The sequence below is a fragment of the Monodon monoceros genome, unplaced genomic scaffold, assembly GCF_005190385.1.
Source record: "Monodon monoceros isolate NGI ecotype Baffin Bay Population unplaced genomic scaffold, NGI_Narwhal_1 Super_Scaffold_9, whole genome shotgun sequence".
Taxonomy (NCBI): Eukaryota; Metazoa; Chordata; class Mammalia; order Artiodactyla; family Monodontidae; genus Monodon; species Monodon monoceros.
This window is the reverse complement of record NW_021703786.1, coordinates 50,886,255-50,903,861: the sequence shown is the minus strand read 5'-3', so window position 1 is coordinate 50,903,861 and position 17,607 is coordinate 50,886,255. Positions and strand designations below refer to the sequence as shown.

At 40.0% G+C, this 17,607-nt stretch overlaps 1 protein-coding gene across 2 annotated transcripts in view; it reads right to left on the bottom strand.

The window, feature by feature from the left end:
* YWHAE (tyrosine 3-monooxygenase/tryptophan 5-monooxygenase activation protein epsilon) overlaps nt 1-17,607 on the bottom strand; it is a 50,453-nt gene that overhangs the window by 16,112 nt on the left and 16,734 nt on the right. The window contains exon 2 of one of the 2 annotated variants that reach the window (XM_029210753.1): nt 1,863-2,062. In XM_029210753.1, coding sequence (XP_029066586.1) covers nt 1,863-2,062 — 200 coding nt within the window. Of the gene's footprint in view, nt 1-1,862; nt 3,463-17,607 lie in introns of those variants that run through there. The other variant, XM_029210752.1, reaches the window with a different exon arrangement.

The window sequence follows — 17,607 nt, the reverse complement described above, 5'->3', positions numbered from 1 at the left end:
CCAGTTACAACACCAAAAATCTGTAAACTAAAGAAAATATTGCCACTCGTCCCAATTCGTTTATCATGCCCAAAACGCACACTACTCCTAAACATATATACACAGTCTGCTTTCCATTTTCTATTACTACAGTGACATTGTTCAACCTTTCCAAATTCATTTCATGCCCTCTGGAACCTCCTCCTTCCCACTGTAAATAATTCGCCCACTCTCTCTTCTCCTATAATCTCTTTCTAATCCTAAGTAAAACCAGCTTTCTCCTGAATGAACTACCTTCTTTATGGCTTTTCAAGTAAAGATAGACTGCTCTAAGAGAAGGATGATTTCTGACTCTCTTAACTCCTCACTGACTCAGTATGACTGCTCTCCTAATACTCCAAACCCTTCCTCCTTGGAAGCTCATCCACTATGTTTTAATTTCTCAATTTCTGTTATCAGTAGATCTCCGCAGGCTCTTCACCCACATTCACTGAGTATCTACAGCTTACCTCTCCAATTCCGGGTATCACACCAAGGTATTATCATGTTCCTTTCAACACAGTTCCTTCATCTCAACTCCATGATCCTCACTTGTCCATACTCCTAACTGTGCTGTTCTATCCTGGAAGTCTTAAATTCCAGCCTCTTAACTCTTTCATCTTCTCCCAATTTATCAGTTCCTCTCTTTGCTTCCTGCTTCCTTTCCTACTTATCCCAAATCCCACAATCTAGTTCACAGACTTACCTCTTTAGCACTTGCTCATTTCCTCATCCCTCTGAGACACCAAACTTGTCTACCGACAATCCATATTCTTTTTTCAACATATTTGAAAGTAATGGTCACACTGGTACCAGCTAACCACCTTCTCTGTAACCCCAGGTATGTTACTTAATCACTCAGAACACCTCTGTTTTCCCATCTATGAACTGGAGTAATACCCTTTACACGGTCATTTAAAGATTAAATACAGTATCTTGCACAATTATATATATTACAAATATCTCCCCATGTTAGTCAGTAAACGTTTCCCTTTTCCCTCCCCCTACCAAATTACTACTCCCCATGCTAACTTTGTGACTGCTTCTGTTATTTCCCTCACTGTACTCTTAAGAGTGTGCTTAGAATCAGTTCCACTAGAATCAGTTTCTCAACAGTGGGGGGCTATTCTATGCATAACAGGATGCTCAGCAGTATCCTCATTTCTACCCACTAAAATACCAGCAGAACTGTCAAGTTGTGACAATCCAAAATGCCTCTAGACATTGCCAAATGTCCTCTGAGGAGCAAAGTCACCTCTGGTTGAGAACCACTGCACTAGATCAAACTTTTTTGACCAAAACCCACAATAAAAACATTACATATCCGTATATACCCACATGTAATATATGAAACAATAACTTTATGAAATAACGCCCAATGCCCTCTGATACTTTCTATTCTATGAAAAAAACAATGACTAGACTGATCTTCCATAAAGATACTAACTGTAACTGTCTCAACTTTGCACATAACACCTAGCAACTGGTGTGACACATAACAGGCACACAAATATTTGTTAAATTGTCCTGAGTGGTAATTTCAAGTCACTCAAGGAAGTATTTTGTAGTTACCACAATAAAAACAGAGATTAAATTAGTTCTTTACTTGTGTGGTGCTCAACACTACTCTCTGCAGCTTCCAAGGGAACAAAGTTCTTCTCCTCTGTCCTGAAATACTGTATAGCCTACAATTCCCAATCCAGGTGGGTGAAAGATGTAAATACATTAAAATGTAAAATATACATTACACGGGTATACAACAATGTGTGTACTAGGCTATGATTTAAACAGTCCACCACCTAAGACATCATTCTTTAAACTTGTCTAGGATATGACAATCTCACCATTTGCCGATATTCCCGAATCATTTTTAGTTTGTCTTCTCCTCCCTTGTTTTCTTCTTTCTGTTCAATGCTGCTGATTATCCTCCAGGAAGCTCTTCTAGCTCCAATCACATTTTTATATGCAACAGATAGGAGGTTTCTTTCTTCAACTGTCAACTCCACATCCATCCCTGCTACTTTCTTCATTGATTCCACCATTTCTATAAGTGAAAATAAAATGAGACCGTACAAACTATGTTTTGTTGAAACATCCTTTTTTTTTTTTTTTTTGCAGTACGTGGGCCTCTCACTGTTGTGGCCTCTCCCGTTGCAGAGCACAGGCTCCGGACGTGCAGGCTCAGCGGCCATGGCTCACGGGCCCAGCCGCTCCGCAGCATGCGGGATCCTCCCGGACCGGGGCACGAGCCCGCGTCCCCTGCATCGGCAGGCAGACTCTCAACCACTGCACCACCAGGGAAGCCCTGAAACATCCTTATCACAGTAGATCTTTTTGCTGTCAAGCTAATGTAAAACAAAGAAAAAAATTTTTAACAAAATAACTTCACAATCATCAAAACTAGTATGAGTAAAAAACTAAAACCATGTAAAAGATAAAGTAAATTAAGAGCCCAGAAAAAATAGTATCTAGAATATAAATCGTATGGAACCAAAATGACTTCATACAGTATCAAGTATAATTCAGTATGGCTTGGAGGCATCTCTCCCATATTAAGAGAACTAGGAGCGCACACCTATCCGTTTCCCAGTAAAAATAATTCAGCTGGCAGTTTAAAACAAAAGTTTTAAATTTACAGGCTCTAAAATGCATTTTCTCTCAAATAAATTATTCCCCAATTAAATACAAATAAATTGAACTTCCCCAAAAAGCAGTCACTGGAAAAAAGGGAATTCATTCATATAGCAAGCATATACTGAGCATTTGGTTACTCACAAACACAAACTTATCTTTGGGTATTTGCAATCCTTCCTCCTTTAGAAGGGCACTGTCCACCTCCTATGCATTCATTCATCAGTAAAGTTTTGTATGGCTCTTATTTGTCACCACTAGGTGGCGAGCAAAGAAAGGGGCCCAGATAAACCTTGGGTGATCCCAAGTATAGGAAAAAATAGTTAATAAAATGTACGTGAATGCAGAGGAAGAGCCAAAAACAGCTCAATAAACACTAACTGAATAAATATATTAATGAAAACTATGCTTTTAGAAAAGACTAAGTGCCATATTAGCATGTGGCTCTCCAACTTTTACTGTGTCAGAATTTTTGGTGATGAGACCCAAGGATCTGCGTTTTAACAAGCACCCTTAGCACACATTCTAAGCATAAGCATACCTTAAAGTACAATGCAGATGGTGACTTTATGGAAACACTGCTTAATGATATGATAAATTATGTGTAATCCCAGGAAATGATATGTTTCCAAAAATTATCCTTTCAGGAATATCAAGAAGTTACATAGTGGGGGGAGTTCCCTGGTGGTGCAGTGGTTAAGAATCCACCTTCCAATGCAGGGGACTCGGGTTCAGCCCCCGGTCGGGAAACTAAGATCCCACATGCTGCGGGGGCAACTAAGCCCAAGTGTCACAACTACTGAGCCCGCGTGCTGCAACTACTGAGCCCGCGCACCACAACTAGAGAACCTACATGCCACAACTACCGAGCCCACGCACTCTGGAGCCCGCGCACCACAACTAAAGAAAAGCAAGTGTGCCGCAACAAAGAGCCCACGCGCCGCAACGAAAGATCCTGCATGCTGCAATGAAGATCCCATGTTCTTCAACCAAGACCTGACCCAGCCAAATAAATATTTTTTAAAAACAGAAGTTAGATAGAAATATTAAGATGGTATGATCTTTAGAAAACAATTCAGTAGTTTCTTACAAAGTTCAACACCGTAAGACTAAGCAAGCCCACTCCTAGGTATTACCCAAGAGATACGAATATAATCTTCACAAAGACTTTTTTACATACATGTCCACAGCAATTTTATTCATAATAGCCAAAAGGTGAAAACAACCCAAATGTCCATCCATACAATGGAATACTACTCAAGAATGAACTATTGATACAAGTAACAACATGGATGAATTTCAAAAAACATGCTAATTGAAAAAAGCCAGACCAGGGAGGGAGGCTCAAGAGGGAGGGGATATGGGGATATAGGCATACTTATAGCTGATTCACTTTGTTGTACAACAGAACACAACATTGTAAAGCAATTATACTCCCATAAAGGTATTTTTAAAAACAAAAGGAAAAAGCCAGACCAAAAAGGACTATGATTCCATTTAAATCAAGTTATAGAAAATGCAAAACTATAAAGGCAGAAAGCAAGTAAGTGGTTACCAAGATATAGGGGTGAAGTGAAAGGCTTGTGAGCAAAGGAGTACAAGGGAAATTTGGGGGGGTAACAGAATTGTTCTACCGTGGTGGTTACACAACTGAATACATTTATCAAAACAATGAATTTGGGACTTCCCTGGTGGCACAGTGGTTAAGAATCCGCCTGCCAATTCAGGGGACGCGGGTTCGAGCCCTGGTCCAGGAAGATCCCACATGCCGTGGAGCAACTAAGCCCGCACGCCACAACTACGGAGCCTGCACTCTAGAGACCGTGAGCCACAACTACTGAAGCCCACGCACCTAGAGCCTGCGCTCCGCAACAAGAGAAGCCACCACAATTTGAGAAGCCCACGCACCGCAACGAAGAGTAGACCCCGCTCGCCGCAACTAGAGAAAGCCCACACGCAGCAACGAAGACCCAACTCAGCCAAAAATAATTTTTAAAAAAACAATGAATTTTATGTGTATAAGTAACGTATTATAAATTTTACCTCAATACAGCTGAATTTTTTAAATGCAATTCTGAAGCATTAAAAAAAAAGTATTAAGGCATATTTAAGACCATCTGTGGGAGCCTGAGCACATTCATTTGAAACATCCAATTTTTTTTTTTTTTAACCACAGCCATGTAAAAAAGCCTAAATTTAGTGGCAGTGGAGTAAAGAGGGTATCATTTCAAGCTCACTGCCATACTAGTTCTCAAAAACTAACAACAAATTAAACACGCCTCAGAAGTGAACCAGTAATTCATCTAAGTTGTTCCAACAACAAAGCAATTTAAAAAGTAACGCAGCTACACCAAAAAAAGACCATAATTCTTTTAAACTGTAGAGCTCTGCAACATTATATATGGAAAAACTGTACCCAAATATCTAATACCACTAAAAATTTAACAATGGTATGTCTCTGGGTACTATTCCAGATGACAGATTTTTTTTATTTTTCTGTGCTCTAGAAATTTTCAACAATGATCATATAATAGTTTTACAATGTGAGGGGAGAAATATATTTTAAATACTCAATGATATTCTACTATCCCAGCTTCAAGTAAGTATACAATTCCCTTCATTGAAAAAGCCACAAAACAATGCACAAAAGACTGTGGTACAAATACAAAAGTAGCAGTTATCTGTTATTATTAAATAACAGCTTTACTGATCTATAATTCACATACAACTCACCTATTTAAAGCATACAATTCAATGGTAGTTATATTCACAGAATTTGCACAACCATTACTATAATCTATTTTAGAACATTTTTCATCATTTGAAAAAGAAAAGCTCCATACATATTAGCAGTCATTCCCCATTTACCCCCAAATCCCTCAGTCCTAGGCAACCACCAATCCACTTTCCATCTCTATCGATTTACCTATTTGGACATTTCATATAAATGGAACTATATAGTATGTTGTCTTCTGTAACTGGCTTCTTTCACTTAGCATGTTTCAAGGTTCAGCCATAGTGCAGCATCTATCGATACTTCATTTACTGAATGTATACAGGTGTATACCACATTTTACTTATCCGTTCATCAGTTAATGGACATTTGAGTTGACTTTCCACTTTTTGGCTATTATGAAAAATGCTGCTATGAACATTCATGTAAGTATGCATTCAAATCTCTTGAATAAATACTTAAGGAGTGGAACTGTGGGGTCATATGATAACTTTCTGAGGAAGGAACTGCTGAACTTTTTAACAGGGGCTGCACCATTTTTACATTCCACCAGCAACAGAGGAGGATTCTAATTCCTCCATACTCTCACCAACACTTGTTCCCTTTTTTTTTTTTTTAATAGTCATCCTAGTGGGCATGAAGTGGTATCTCTGATTTTGATTCGCATTTCCTTGATGGCTAATGATGTTGAGCATCTTTTCATATGCTAACTGGCTATTTCTGTATGCTCTCTGGAAAATACCATTCAGATGTTATGACAATTTTTGAGTTATCTGCCTTTTTATTACGGAGTTATAGTAGTTACTTTTAAAAGCCAAACTACTCCCCATAGCCCTTTATCTTCAGAAATTTCTTCACTTGCCAAGGAACTAGATTAAGGGATAGTAGTAGCATGAAGCAGAAAAGAGCTAAAAGTTCTACAACCAGGCTTTGTACCAATTTGTACAAATTATGACTATAGAGAAATTCCCATAACACTGGTGTCATCCTTATCCTTTTCTTTTACACCAGCAACAGAAACACAATCCTAACTATAATATACCCCAAAAGTATGTGAAAACCCTAATTTATCCAAAACTCTAGACTAGCCACAACCTTAAAACCTCCATCAGCAGAGGACTAACACCAGTTACATTCACACAACCTTCTCAAACATTAGTATTTCACGAAATCATTATTGCAGCAACTATTTTATCAATGCGATCTCAGCATTTCTCAGATGGCAGAAGACTGTCAAATCTATCTGCAGTAGATATGATCACAATTTATGAACCAGAGAACTGCATCTCATGGTCAAATCACTACTTGTGGATGCGCAGTTTGGTACATGAGTTTTGGGCAATAAAATATCATTTCTGGGACTCTTGATAGTTTGGGGACAACGGGTAGCTGACTGAAAATCACCACTGTTACAGAAACTCTGAAACATTATAATCCTCACAACTCCAAGGACATCTTAACCAAATACTAAGCTTGTTTTGTTCCAGGTCATTTCTCCTTCATTGAGTGGTAATAGCCTAGTTAGACATCCATTACATTAAACCAGCTTACTTCTTTTTGTTACTGACTATCCTGCCAGGAGAGTCAAATGTTTTGCACCCCAACTTTAATTTAGCTTTGGTTCTTGGTTTTTGCTCTCTGAACTATTTACACATTCCTTCGATAAACTGATTCACAAATAAAACACCTCACGGTAGGCACTGTTCCAAATGCTTTGCACCGGAACAGACACTGAATCTGAATGCACTGAATCTGAACAGACCTCTGAAGTAGGTACCAGTATTATCCCCATTTTATAAAAGGAAACTAAAAACTGTGGGGGTGAAACTTGCTCAAAATCACAAATTCAGTGGATTACAACAGGCACTCTGACTCCACAGTCATGCTCTGATTTAATCATATTATCTCAGATTTGAACATTTATTTGAATTCATCTGTATGGGGATCCTTTCATTTGCTTTTATAAGAATAGATGCAAGATAAATGATTTCAATGACAACAGACATACATGCTTTAATTTAATACATTAAAATGTGGTTTATTCCTGCTTACATCTTCTTCCACCTACAAGTTAACCTCCCAGAACATTATCTTCAAAAACCTTAACTGCCGGGCTTCCCTGGTGGCACAGTGGTTGAGAATCTGCCTGCTAATGCAGGGGACATGGGTTCAAGCCCTAGTCTGGGAAGATCCCACATGCCGCGGAGCAACAGGGCCTGTGAGCCACAACTACTGAGCCTGTGCGTCTGAAGCCTGTGCTCCGCAACAAGAGAGGACGCGAGAGTGAGAGGCCCGCGCAGCGCGATGAAGAGTGGCCCCCATTTGCCACAACTAGAGAAAGCCCTCGCACATAAACAAAGACCCAACACAGCAAAAATTAATTAACTCTTACCCCCAACATCTAAAAAAAACCTTAATTGCCAATGCCTAGTAGTAAACAACATCCCAGTAAACTTGATTCTCCCAAGACTGTCCCTGCCAGATGGTAAAACAGGTCTCTGCTGAGGTCCAATCGTGTTAATTTTATAAAGACAGAGTACAAAATCTAAAGGGGGGCGTACAGTTTCTAGTAAGAGCCAGACTCAGGATGGAAGCAAACTGTTCAGAATCAGTCACAGGAAAACAAGCAGGCTGTGTATTGGATGATGGGACTCATGTACCTCCTACCAAAGTATACAGGGTCATAACCATAATTTCTCTGAACATGGAAAAAAATGTCTGCCGGCTGTCAGAACACATAATTCTGACTTTAAAGACAAAAAACTGAAAAAGTAACTTGCCTAAAGTCACACAGCTATTAAGTGGTAAAACCAGAATCCGAACCCAGACAATCTAACTTAAGTGCCTGAGCTCCCTCTTAACCACCACATTCAACTAACTTTCCAAGTAGTGTGCTCATAGAAACAAATTCTTAAGTCCAAAAACACTAACGGCAAACACCCCAAGGACAGAAAGGGCCACAGAATCAAACACTGCCTTAAAAAGGTTATGTCACTCAAGGTTCTGGAGAGGTCTTGGGTTTGCTTTATGTAAGACTGATCAGTTGACCCATGACCTTTCCTCTTTGTCTAGGAAACTATTCATCCCTCTGGATCAAGTTCTTATTCTGCAAAGCCTTACTGTGCTCTCCAACCCATGTTCATACTTCTTTCTGTGTTGAGGATCAGTGTTTTTCTTCCCATCAAATACTACCATCCTAAAAGGGCATTAACTGTGTCTTTATCTCTCTATTCCCAGAAAAGCACAGTATCTAATGATATAAATGGCACACAAACATTTGATGAAAGAATGAAGAATGTAAACTGAACTATGTTAACAGAGATTGAGAAATATATTCTGGTGGGCCTGACTATATCACAGATAAATGAAACCTATTTAAGGATCCCCCCCCTCCTAGATAGAACAAGAGATTCTATAGTCCCTTCTCAGCAATTTCAATAGGCCCTTTTTATGCAGCCCATTTTATTTTGTAGAAAATTTAGCTATGTATCTGCCCCTAAAGAAGTTTCTGAGACCCAAAGAATCATCCTGAAGGTCTGAATTCTGTTCATTAAATACATAAAGGGGAATTTAGTATAGGTGTCCTATGTTATCAACTTTAGCTAAATGCCTATAGTACATTCAAATAATATACCCAATTAACAAGACCATGGCATCTTAGGGACTTATGAAGCATCTAGTATTATATGATCTGATCTTGAATTCTGTACATGAAATGACTAAAGAAGACCAAAACTCTTTCATAATACAAAAAGTCAAGGCATTTGGAGTTATTCTGAGAACTGGGTATACTGTAGTCTAGAAGGCTTACCAATTCATCTGCTATAGATTATCAAGAAAAGGCACAAAGAATGTGAAGGGTTATAACTTATCTTTTATATGGAAAAGTGGCTGGTTGATGTTAAAAAAAAAAAAAAGGAGAGGGCAGGAAATAAGCCCATCAAAGCAATCTATAACAAAGCATACAAAAGTGCCATTTTAAATGATTACCAGATTTGATTCCCAATCAAGAGCCTCCTAGGGTGCATTCAGAGCAAGACAATCAAGGGGGGAAAAAATCTAGCTCTTTCCTTTATTTAGAAGACTAAGATCATCTACCACTTCACACCCATTAGGATGGCCACTATCAATCAAGAAACCAGAAAACAGGTGTTGGCAAGAATGTGGAGAAATCGGACCCCATGCCCTGTTGGTGGGCATGTAAAATGGTACATTTGCTGCGTAAACCAGTATGGTAGTTCCTCGAAAAATTCTGAAAACAGAATTACCATATGACCCAGCAATTCCACTTCTGAGTATATACCAAAAAGAACTGAAAGCAGGATCTTGAACAGATGTATCTGGATATTTTCATAGCAGCATTATTCATGATAGCTACAACATGGACGCAACCAAGTGTCCACTGACGTGTGGAGAGATAAGCAAAAGGTAGGTATATACATGCAATGGAATATTAAAAAGGAAATTCTGCAATATGCTACGACATAGATGAACCTTAAGGACACTATACTAAGTGAAAGAAACCAGTCACAAAAAACACAAATATTGCATGATTCCACTTATATGAGATACTTGAATTAGTCGTAAAGAAAGTATAATGTTAGTTTCCAGGGGCTAAGGGGACAATGGGAAGTTACTGTTTAACGGATACAGTTTCGGTTTTACAAGATGGAAAAAATCAGGGGGATGGGTGGTAATGGCTTCACAAAAATGTGAATGTATTTAACACCACTGAACTATACACTAAAAAATGATCAACATGGTGGGACTTTCCTGGTGGTCCAGTGGTTAAGACTCTGAGCTCCCAATGCAGGGGACCAGGGTTCGATCCTGGTCAGGGAACTACATCTCACATGCCGCAACAAAGATCCCACATAACGCAACCAACATCCAGCACAGCCAAATAAATAAATAATTTTAAAAATATATATATCACTGTTTAAAAAAAATGATCAACGTGGTAAATTTTGTTATGTGTATTTTCTCACACACACACGACGAAGATGAAGGAGCTCTGTCCCAAACTCTGTAGTCCCCCCTTCTCAATGAAAAGTAATCCAGATGACAGACATGATGATGATAGTACTGATAAAATCTTCAGTTAACTAGGGACTGTTGAAAAGAAACTCCTCCAAAGACCCAACATGAGAAGAAACTTAAGACAATACATTTATTTCTGGCTTGCATGAAGGCAAGCTTCCCAAATCATTATGTCAAATGGAAAGAATGCAAAGTTATCTCAGGGGTGATGCAGAACTACCATGGGAAAAGCCAGGGGGAAAAAACCAAGGTACTTCTGTAAATTGTATAAAACTCTCTGTAAAATTCACCTTGTTGAAATAATAAAAATCACCTCAGTAAAAATCTCTCTAGACCAATTATTAGTTATCAGGCATGGTTGTTTGAAATTGTTAGTTTGGGACCTATCAGAATATATATATATATATTTTTTTTTAATTTCTTTTGGATGGGGACCTTTTTTTTTCCTTCTTTTTTTGCTGTACGCGGGCCTCTCACTGTTGTGGTCTCTCCCGTTGCAGAGCACAGGCTCCAGACGCGCAGGCTCAGCGGCCATGGCTCACGGGCCCAGCCGCTCCGCGGCATGTGGGATCTTCCCGGACTGGGGCACAAACCCGTGTCCCCCTGCATCGGCAGGCGGACTCTCAACCACTGCACCACCAGGTAAGCCCTGGATGGGGACCATTTTTAAAGTCTTTATTGAATTTGTTACAATATTTCTTTTAATATTTATTTGGTTACACCACGTCTTAGTTGCAGCAGGTGGGCTCCTTAGTTGCGACTCACAAGCTCCATAGTTGCAGCATGTGGGCTCCTTAGTTGTGGCATGCAAACTCTTAGTTGTGGCATGCATGTGGGATTTAGTTCCCTGACCAGGGATCAAACCCAGGCCCCCTGCGTTGGGAGTGCAGTCTTATCCAGTGTGCCACCAGGCAAGTCCCAGTACATACATACATACATACATACGTGTGTGTGTGTGTATGTGTGTGTATTGCCTGCGTTGGGTTTTCATTGCTGTCTGCGGGCTTTCTCTGGTTGTGTTGAGCAGGGGCTACTCTTCGTTGTGGTGCACAGACTCCTCATTGCAGTGGCTTCTCTTGTGGAGCACAGGCTCTAGAGTGCACATGCTTCAGTAGTTGTGGCTCACGGGCTGTAGCGCGCAGGCTCCGTAGTTGTGGCACACGGGCTTAGCTGCTCCGCAGCATGTGGGATATTCTGGGACCAGGGATCAAACCCATGTCCCCTGCATTGGCAGGCAGATTCTTAACCACTGCACCACCAGGGAAGTCCCAGAATATATTTTATATGCATACATCTGGACTGACATATAGAGAAGTCTTTACCCCTCCCCCAAGACATACTAATATTTCTATCAAATGAGAGTACTTCCTCAAAACAGAAAGATCTATTGTTAAAACAGAAGTGTAAAAACTATACTTTTCAATATAATAAAATAAAATAAAAACCATTTTCCCCTCACACTGAGTTTTTCACTTTATCACATGATGACTATTATCTTAGAGACACTTTACAAAATAACTAAAAACCTCAAATAAGGATAATAAGATAATAAAGAGAAAAGAATCACCATCACAGAAAGCCATTCTGCACTAGAAGAGAACAGCAAAAGGAAGAGAACAAATATCTTGAAGTATTTTCCCAGCTGCTGAAGAAAAAAGTTTTTTTTTTTTCTTTCAGTAGCACCGCACCACATGCGGGATCTCCCACCAGGGATCAACCCCGCGCCCCCTGCAGTGAAAGCATGGAGGCCTAACCACTGGACCACCAGGGAATGTCCCAGTTTCAAAAGTTTAAATTTTGGGAACATTTCCATCTTATGATTATCAGAGAAACTTAACACTGAAAGCTGGGATGTATGAAGGTGATGCCTCTTGTACCATACACAGAAAAAATATTTGTGTTTTCTGGGTCAAAAGTGGGGAAGATAAGTACAGCAGCAAAGGAAAACCTGATGCTTGGCATGGGTTGGGGTAGGGGGGTGGGGGAGTTCCCAAATGAATAAAAAGCAGAAAACCAGACTTGTGCCAGCAACAGGAGAGAATAGCTAGATTGAGGACCAAAGGGAGAACTAAAAGGCTTAAGATGAAAGAGCTCAGGCTGGCCAGAGAGCTTAATGTGATGAATATCTCCCTTAAAATCTCAATACTTAGTTCTGAAGAGATACGGTTTAGAAATTAAGGAATGAAAAGAAGGAAATCCACCAGAGACTTAGTGTGCAGAGAAGGGGGAAGTGTTATGCCCTTTAATGATTCATTCATATTGAGGCATGCCATGAAAGCAAAATGTCCTTCATATAGCATGCACATATTTAACATACCAGCCAAAGGATGACCTTCAGAGAAGCTGGCATGTAATTTTCAGACAGCTCTGCCTCCCCTAAGATTCTGGAAAGCAGAGGCCTAGATGCAATCTATTTAATATCTCAAAATTGAAAGTACAAGAGACAGTAAACATGTTTTCAACCTATTCTGAATTGTGATTGATAATTCTGTATTCCCAAAGGACAGGTGAGCTTGGGAACCAAATTATTCATCAAATTTCAGAGCCTTGACACAACAAAGGTTTCTTTTTCACTCAAATGTTTGTGAGAGTCCACCATCTTGAGGCTGTATGGTTCGGTACTTGAGGTTTCTCTAGTCAAGGAAGCAAGGGAAGAAACAGAAGAATCAGGAAAGGGTTTGTCACTGTCTCTGTTAAGTCCCCTACATACGAACCTTCAAGCTGTGAACTTTCAAAGATACGAACATGCGTTAGCATGTCCGATCACCTGAGTCAGTTCACCTGTCTGGAGTACACTGTCATGTGCATGCATCCTTTACAAGTGGTTGTGCTTTTGTGTACTTTACAGTACTGTATAGAGTACAATAATATAGTGTCTTTATTTCAAGCTAGGTCTGCAAGAGGATGACTTCACTGAACTCCTTGCTGTGCAACATGAGGAGCTTACTAATGAAGACCTGATGGAATAGGAGATGCACGGAAAAGACGAAGAGAGACAAAAGAAGTAGTAACTGAAGAATCAAAGAGACTCACAATGTGGGAAATGGCAGAGATTTTACTTGAGGATTTTAGTTTTTGGGGGCACAGGACCTAAATGTAGAACAGTACTGCAGCAGCCGTTCAGATTGCAATCCAGTCCTACTGTGTCATTTATGACGAGAAAAAAAGAGCTATGACCCAGACATGACTGGATCGTTTTCTCAAGAGGGTAGGTAGAATTGAATCCATCAAGGAACCAGAACCTGTGCCATCAACGTCAGGTGTGAGTGAAACTGCAGCTTGCCCTCTGTCTCCTATTGCTGACGATCCTTCAGCTCTACCATCTCCCACCTCCTCTCTCTCCTCCAGCCAGTAACTCTTCTTGCCTGTTCACTCGATGCCAGCCCTTGTATGCCAGCTGTTGTACTGCACTACTGTGCTTTTCAAGGTACTGTTTGTTTTCTTTATGTATTATTTCTGTGAAAAGTATTATAAACCTATTACAGTACAGTATTATATAGCAGATTGTGTTAGTTGGGTGCCTAGGCTAACTTCGTTGGGCTTAGTAACAAATTGGGCTTAAAAACGCGCTCTTGGAACAGAACAAGTTTGTATGTAAGGGACTTACTGTACACAGTTACACATACAATTTCTGCTCACACTGCACTGGCCAAACAGCTCACATGACCCTGCTGCTGCCCAAGTACAAGAAGCTGGAAGAAGGGGGGAGGGCGCACTACAGTGTCTCAATATAGCTTTAAAAAAAAAAAAAAATGAATGAAACCACACTAAGATTTATTTAAAAAAAAAAAAAAAGGCTATCAAGCCAGACATTACTTATAAGGTCACAGATACGCATAGGAATTATGGGCAATTAATTAACACAGACCACGAATTTTGTCTATGGTTAATGACAACTGAAGCAACAACTTAAAATGTCCCAAGCTGGACTCTCCTGGTGGCACAGGGGTTAAGAATCCACCTGAAATGCAGGGGGCACGGGTTCGAGCCCTGGTCCAGGAAGATCCCACATGCCACGGAGCAACTAAGCCCATGTGCCACAACTACTCAGCCTGCGCTCTAGAGCCCACGAGCCACAACTACTGAAGCCCACACGCCTAGAGCCCGTGCTCCACAACAAGCCACCACAATGACAAACCCGCGCACCGCAACAAAGAGTAGCCCCCACTCGCCGCAACTAGAGAAAGCCCGCACGCAGCAACAAAGACCCAGTGCAGCCAAAAATAAATATTTTTAAAATTCCAAAAAAAAGAAATTAAAAATAAAATGTCCCAAGCTGAATTTTGTTCCTGTATTTGATAACAAGAAGTATGCAAGTTTGTTGGAGGAAAAATTTCCAAGGTACTAAATCTAAGAGGAATTTACCACATGGATCTTTACGTAAAAAGAGTCACAGAAAACGTTTGACTAGATTTACACAAGAGAAGCAGTCTTCACTCAGACACTTCTGATCTCATGAAATCAATGAGAGCATTTCTACAGGAAGTTACCTATGTGAATGTCCAGGTGTTATGCTGCTTTCAGATGATCTGATGGACTTAGACAACCTCCAAGAAATGAGTGAAATTACCAGCTAAGCAAAATTTGTACAACCACTAAACGTAATCAATTCATATGGATAATCCAATGACAATCACCATCCTGTCTTACAGATTTCTAAGAGTCGTATCTCTTGGTAGCAATGACTGTTAATATTTAGGAATATACAGGTAAGAGCCAAATTTTTTCTAAAACTATGCATTTTCTCTGTCACACTGATGAATACTCTACTGGCACCAATAATTCTGTACCATAAGGCATGGAAAAGAAATTTGATTTGGACAATTTTAAGGGCAGGTATTGTCAGCTAACCATAAAAGAAATTCAGTATGATTCCCTATGGAACATGATTTTTGACAGAGCTATACTCTCATAAGCCCATCAGATTAAGCTGGTTACAAAACATTCTCAGAAAACTAACGTGACTTAAATTGGCTGCTGAACATTAAATCCCTGCCAAATTCGACAATTTAGTTTCATCACTAATAATTCAGCTGCCTAAGTCTGCACAAAGTTTGTGATGCCATCACTTTAAAATGTTTTTTGCACTTGTGTGAGTGTGCTTCCAAATCACTGAAGAGTTCTGAGGTGCGAAAACACAATTTAAGATTTTACATTACTCAAAATTGTAAGTCAATCTATTAAAAAATTCTTAACTGGGAATCCCCTGGCGGTCCAGTGGTTAGGACTCGGTGCTTTCACTGCCAAGGGTCCACGTTCAATCCTGGCTGGGGAACTAAGATCTCACAAGCCATGCGGCGCAGCCAAAATAAATAAATAAAAATTCTTAACTACTTTAATTCCAACAGTAAATAATGTGGAAAGGATCTAAAAATACAATTAAAAGCTGATGTTTGTAGCTTTAGGAGACTTATATCACTTATATTTTCCTAGAGAGATAAAAAGCTGTAGTAATCACCAGTTATATTTTGTTAAAACCAACAAAATATTGAGATGTATCTTACATATGTTAAGATGACTTATTTTAAAAAGCAATCTGAGTAAACAGTTTGGCCAAGATTTGGAAGCCACTCCTGGGTGTTTTTTTTTTTTTAATATTTTATTTATTTTTGGCTGTGTTGGGTCTTTGTTGTGGCATGTGCAGGCTTTCTCTAGTTGCAGTGTGCGGGCTTCTCACTGCAGTGGCTTCTCTTGTTGTGGAGCATGGGCCCTAAGCACGGGGCTCAGTAGTTGCGGCGTGCAGGCTCTAGGATGCGCGGGCTTCAGTAGTTGTGGTGCACAGGCTTAGCTGCCCCACAGCACGTGGGATCTTCCCGGACCAGGGATAGAACCCGTATCCCCTGCACTGGCAAGTGGATTCTTAACCACTGTGCCACCAGGGAAGTCCCTGGGATTCTTCTTTAAGCAAAAGTTTAAATGGCTTAAAGTTGACAGAATAAATCTGACATCTAAATACAGTCTGTGTTGAGTACTATATGAAATGAATAGGATGCTGAAACAAAACAGGAGATCTGGGAAGCCTCTCTAAAGAGGTCTTATTTTATTCCAGTAACATTTTTACTATTCTTGTCATAGCTACATACCACTTGTACTGTTACTAGGTGGACCAAAAGACACACACACTTTGGGAAACAGCATGGTAGGAAACCACATTTATAGCCAGAATGATGCAGATTAGATTTTCATTCTGGCTTAGATATTCACTTACATGCTATTTGACCTATGTCACTTAACCTCTATGAACTTGTTTCCTCACTTACAACTTGGAAGATACCCCATCACTCATTGGGTTATGAGAGTTAAAATGATATTGCATCGTAAACTCCCTGGCACATAATAGGAGCTCAACAATATGTTAAAATCCTTTTATTTGCTTGCTTTTTTTTTTTTTTTGCTGTACACGGGCCTCTCACTGTTGTGGCCTCTCCCGTTGCGGAGCACAGGCTCCGTATGCGCAGGCTCCACGGCATGTGGGATCTTCCCGGACCAGGGCACGAACCTGCGTCCCCTGCATTGGCAGGCGGACTCTCAACCACTGTGCCACCAGGGAAGCCCTGCTTGCCTCTTTTAAGACTTAAAAACATACAGGAATCCAGGAAGATGTAAGCACTTAGAGAAGTGCTAACACTGTGCTTGAAGCAGTAATAAGCTAAATAAAGAACAGTGAACTTAGTCTTAATGGCATCTAGAATGTTGAATCCTTTCCAAATGGTCTTCAATTTACTTTGCTCAGATCCACCAGAGGAATCACTAACTATGGAAGCTACAGCCTTACAAAATATGTTTCATAAATAGTAAGACTTGAAAGTTGAAATTACTCCTTGATCCATGGGCTGCAGAATGGATGCTGTGTTAGCAGGCATGAAAACAGCATTAATCTCATTGTACATCTCTTATCAGAGCTCTTGGGTGATCAGGTGCATTGTGAATAAGCAGCAATATTTTGAAAGGAATCTTTTTTTCTGAGCAGTAGATCTCAACAGTGGGCTTAAAATATTCAATAAACCATGTTGTAAACAGATGTGCTGTCATCCAGGCTTTGTTGTTCTATTTACAGAGCTCAGGCAGAGTAAATTTAGCATAATTTTTAAGGGCCCTAGGATTTTCAGAGATCAATAAATGTGGGGCTTCCCTGGGGGTGCAGTGGTTAAGAATTCGCCTGCCGGTGCAGGGGACATGGGTTC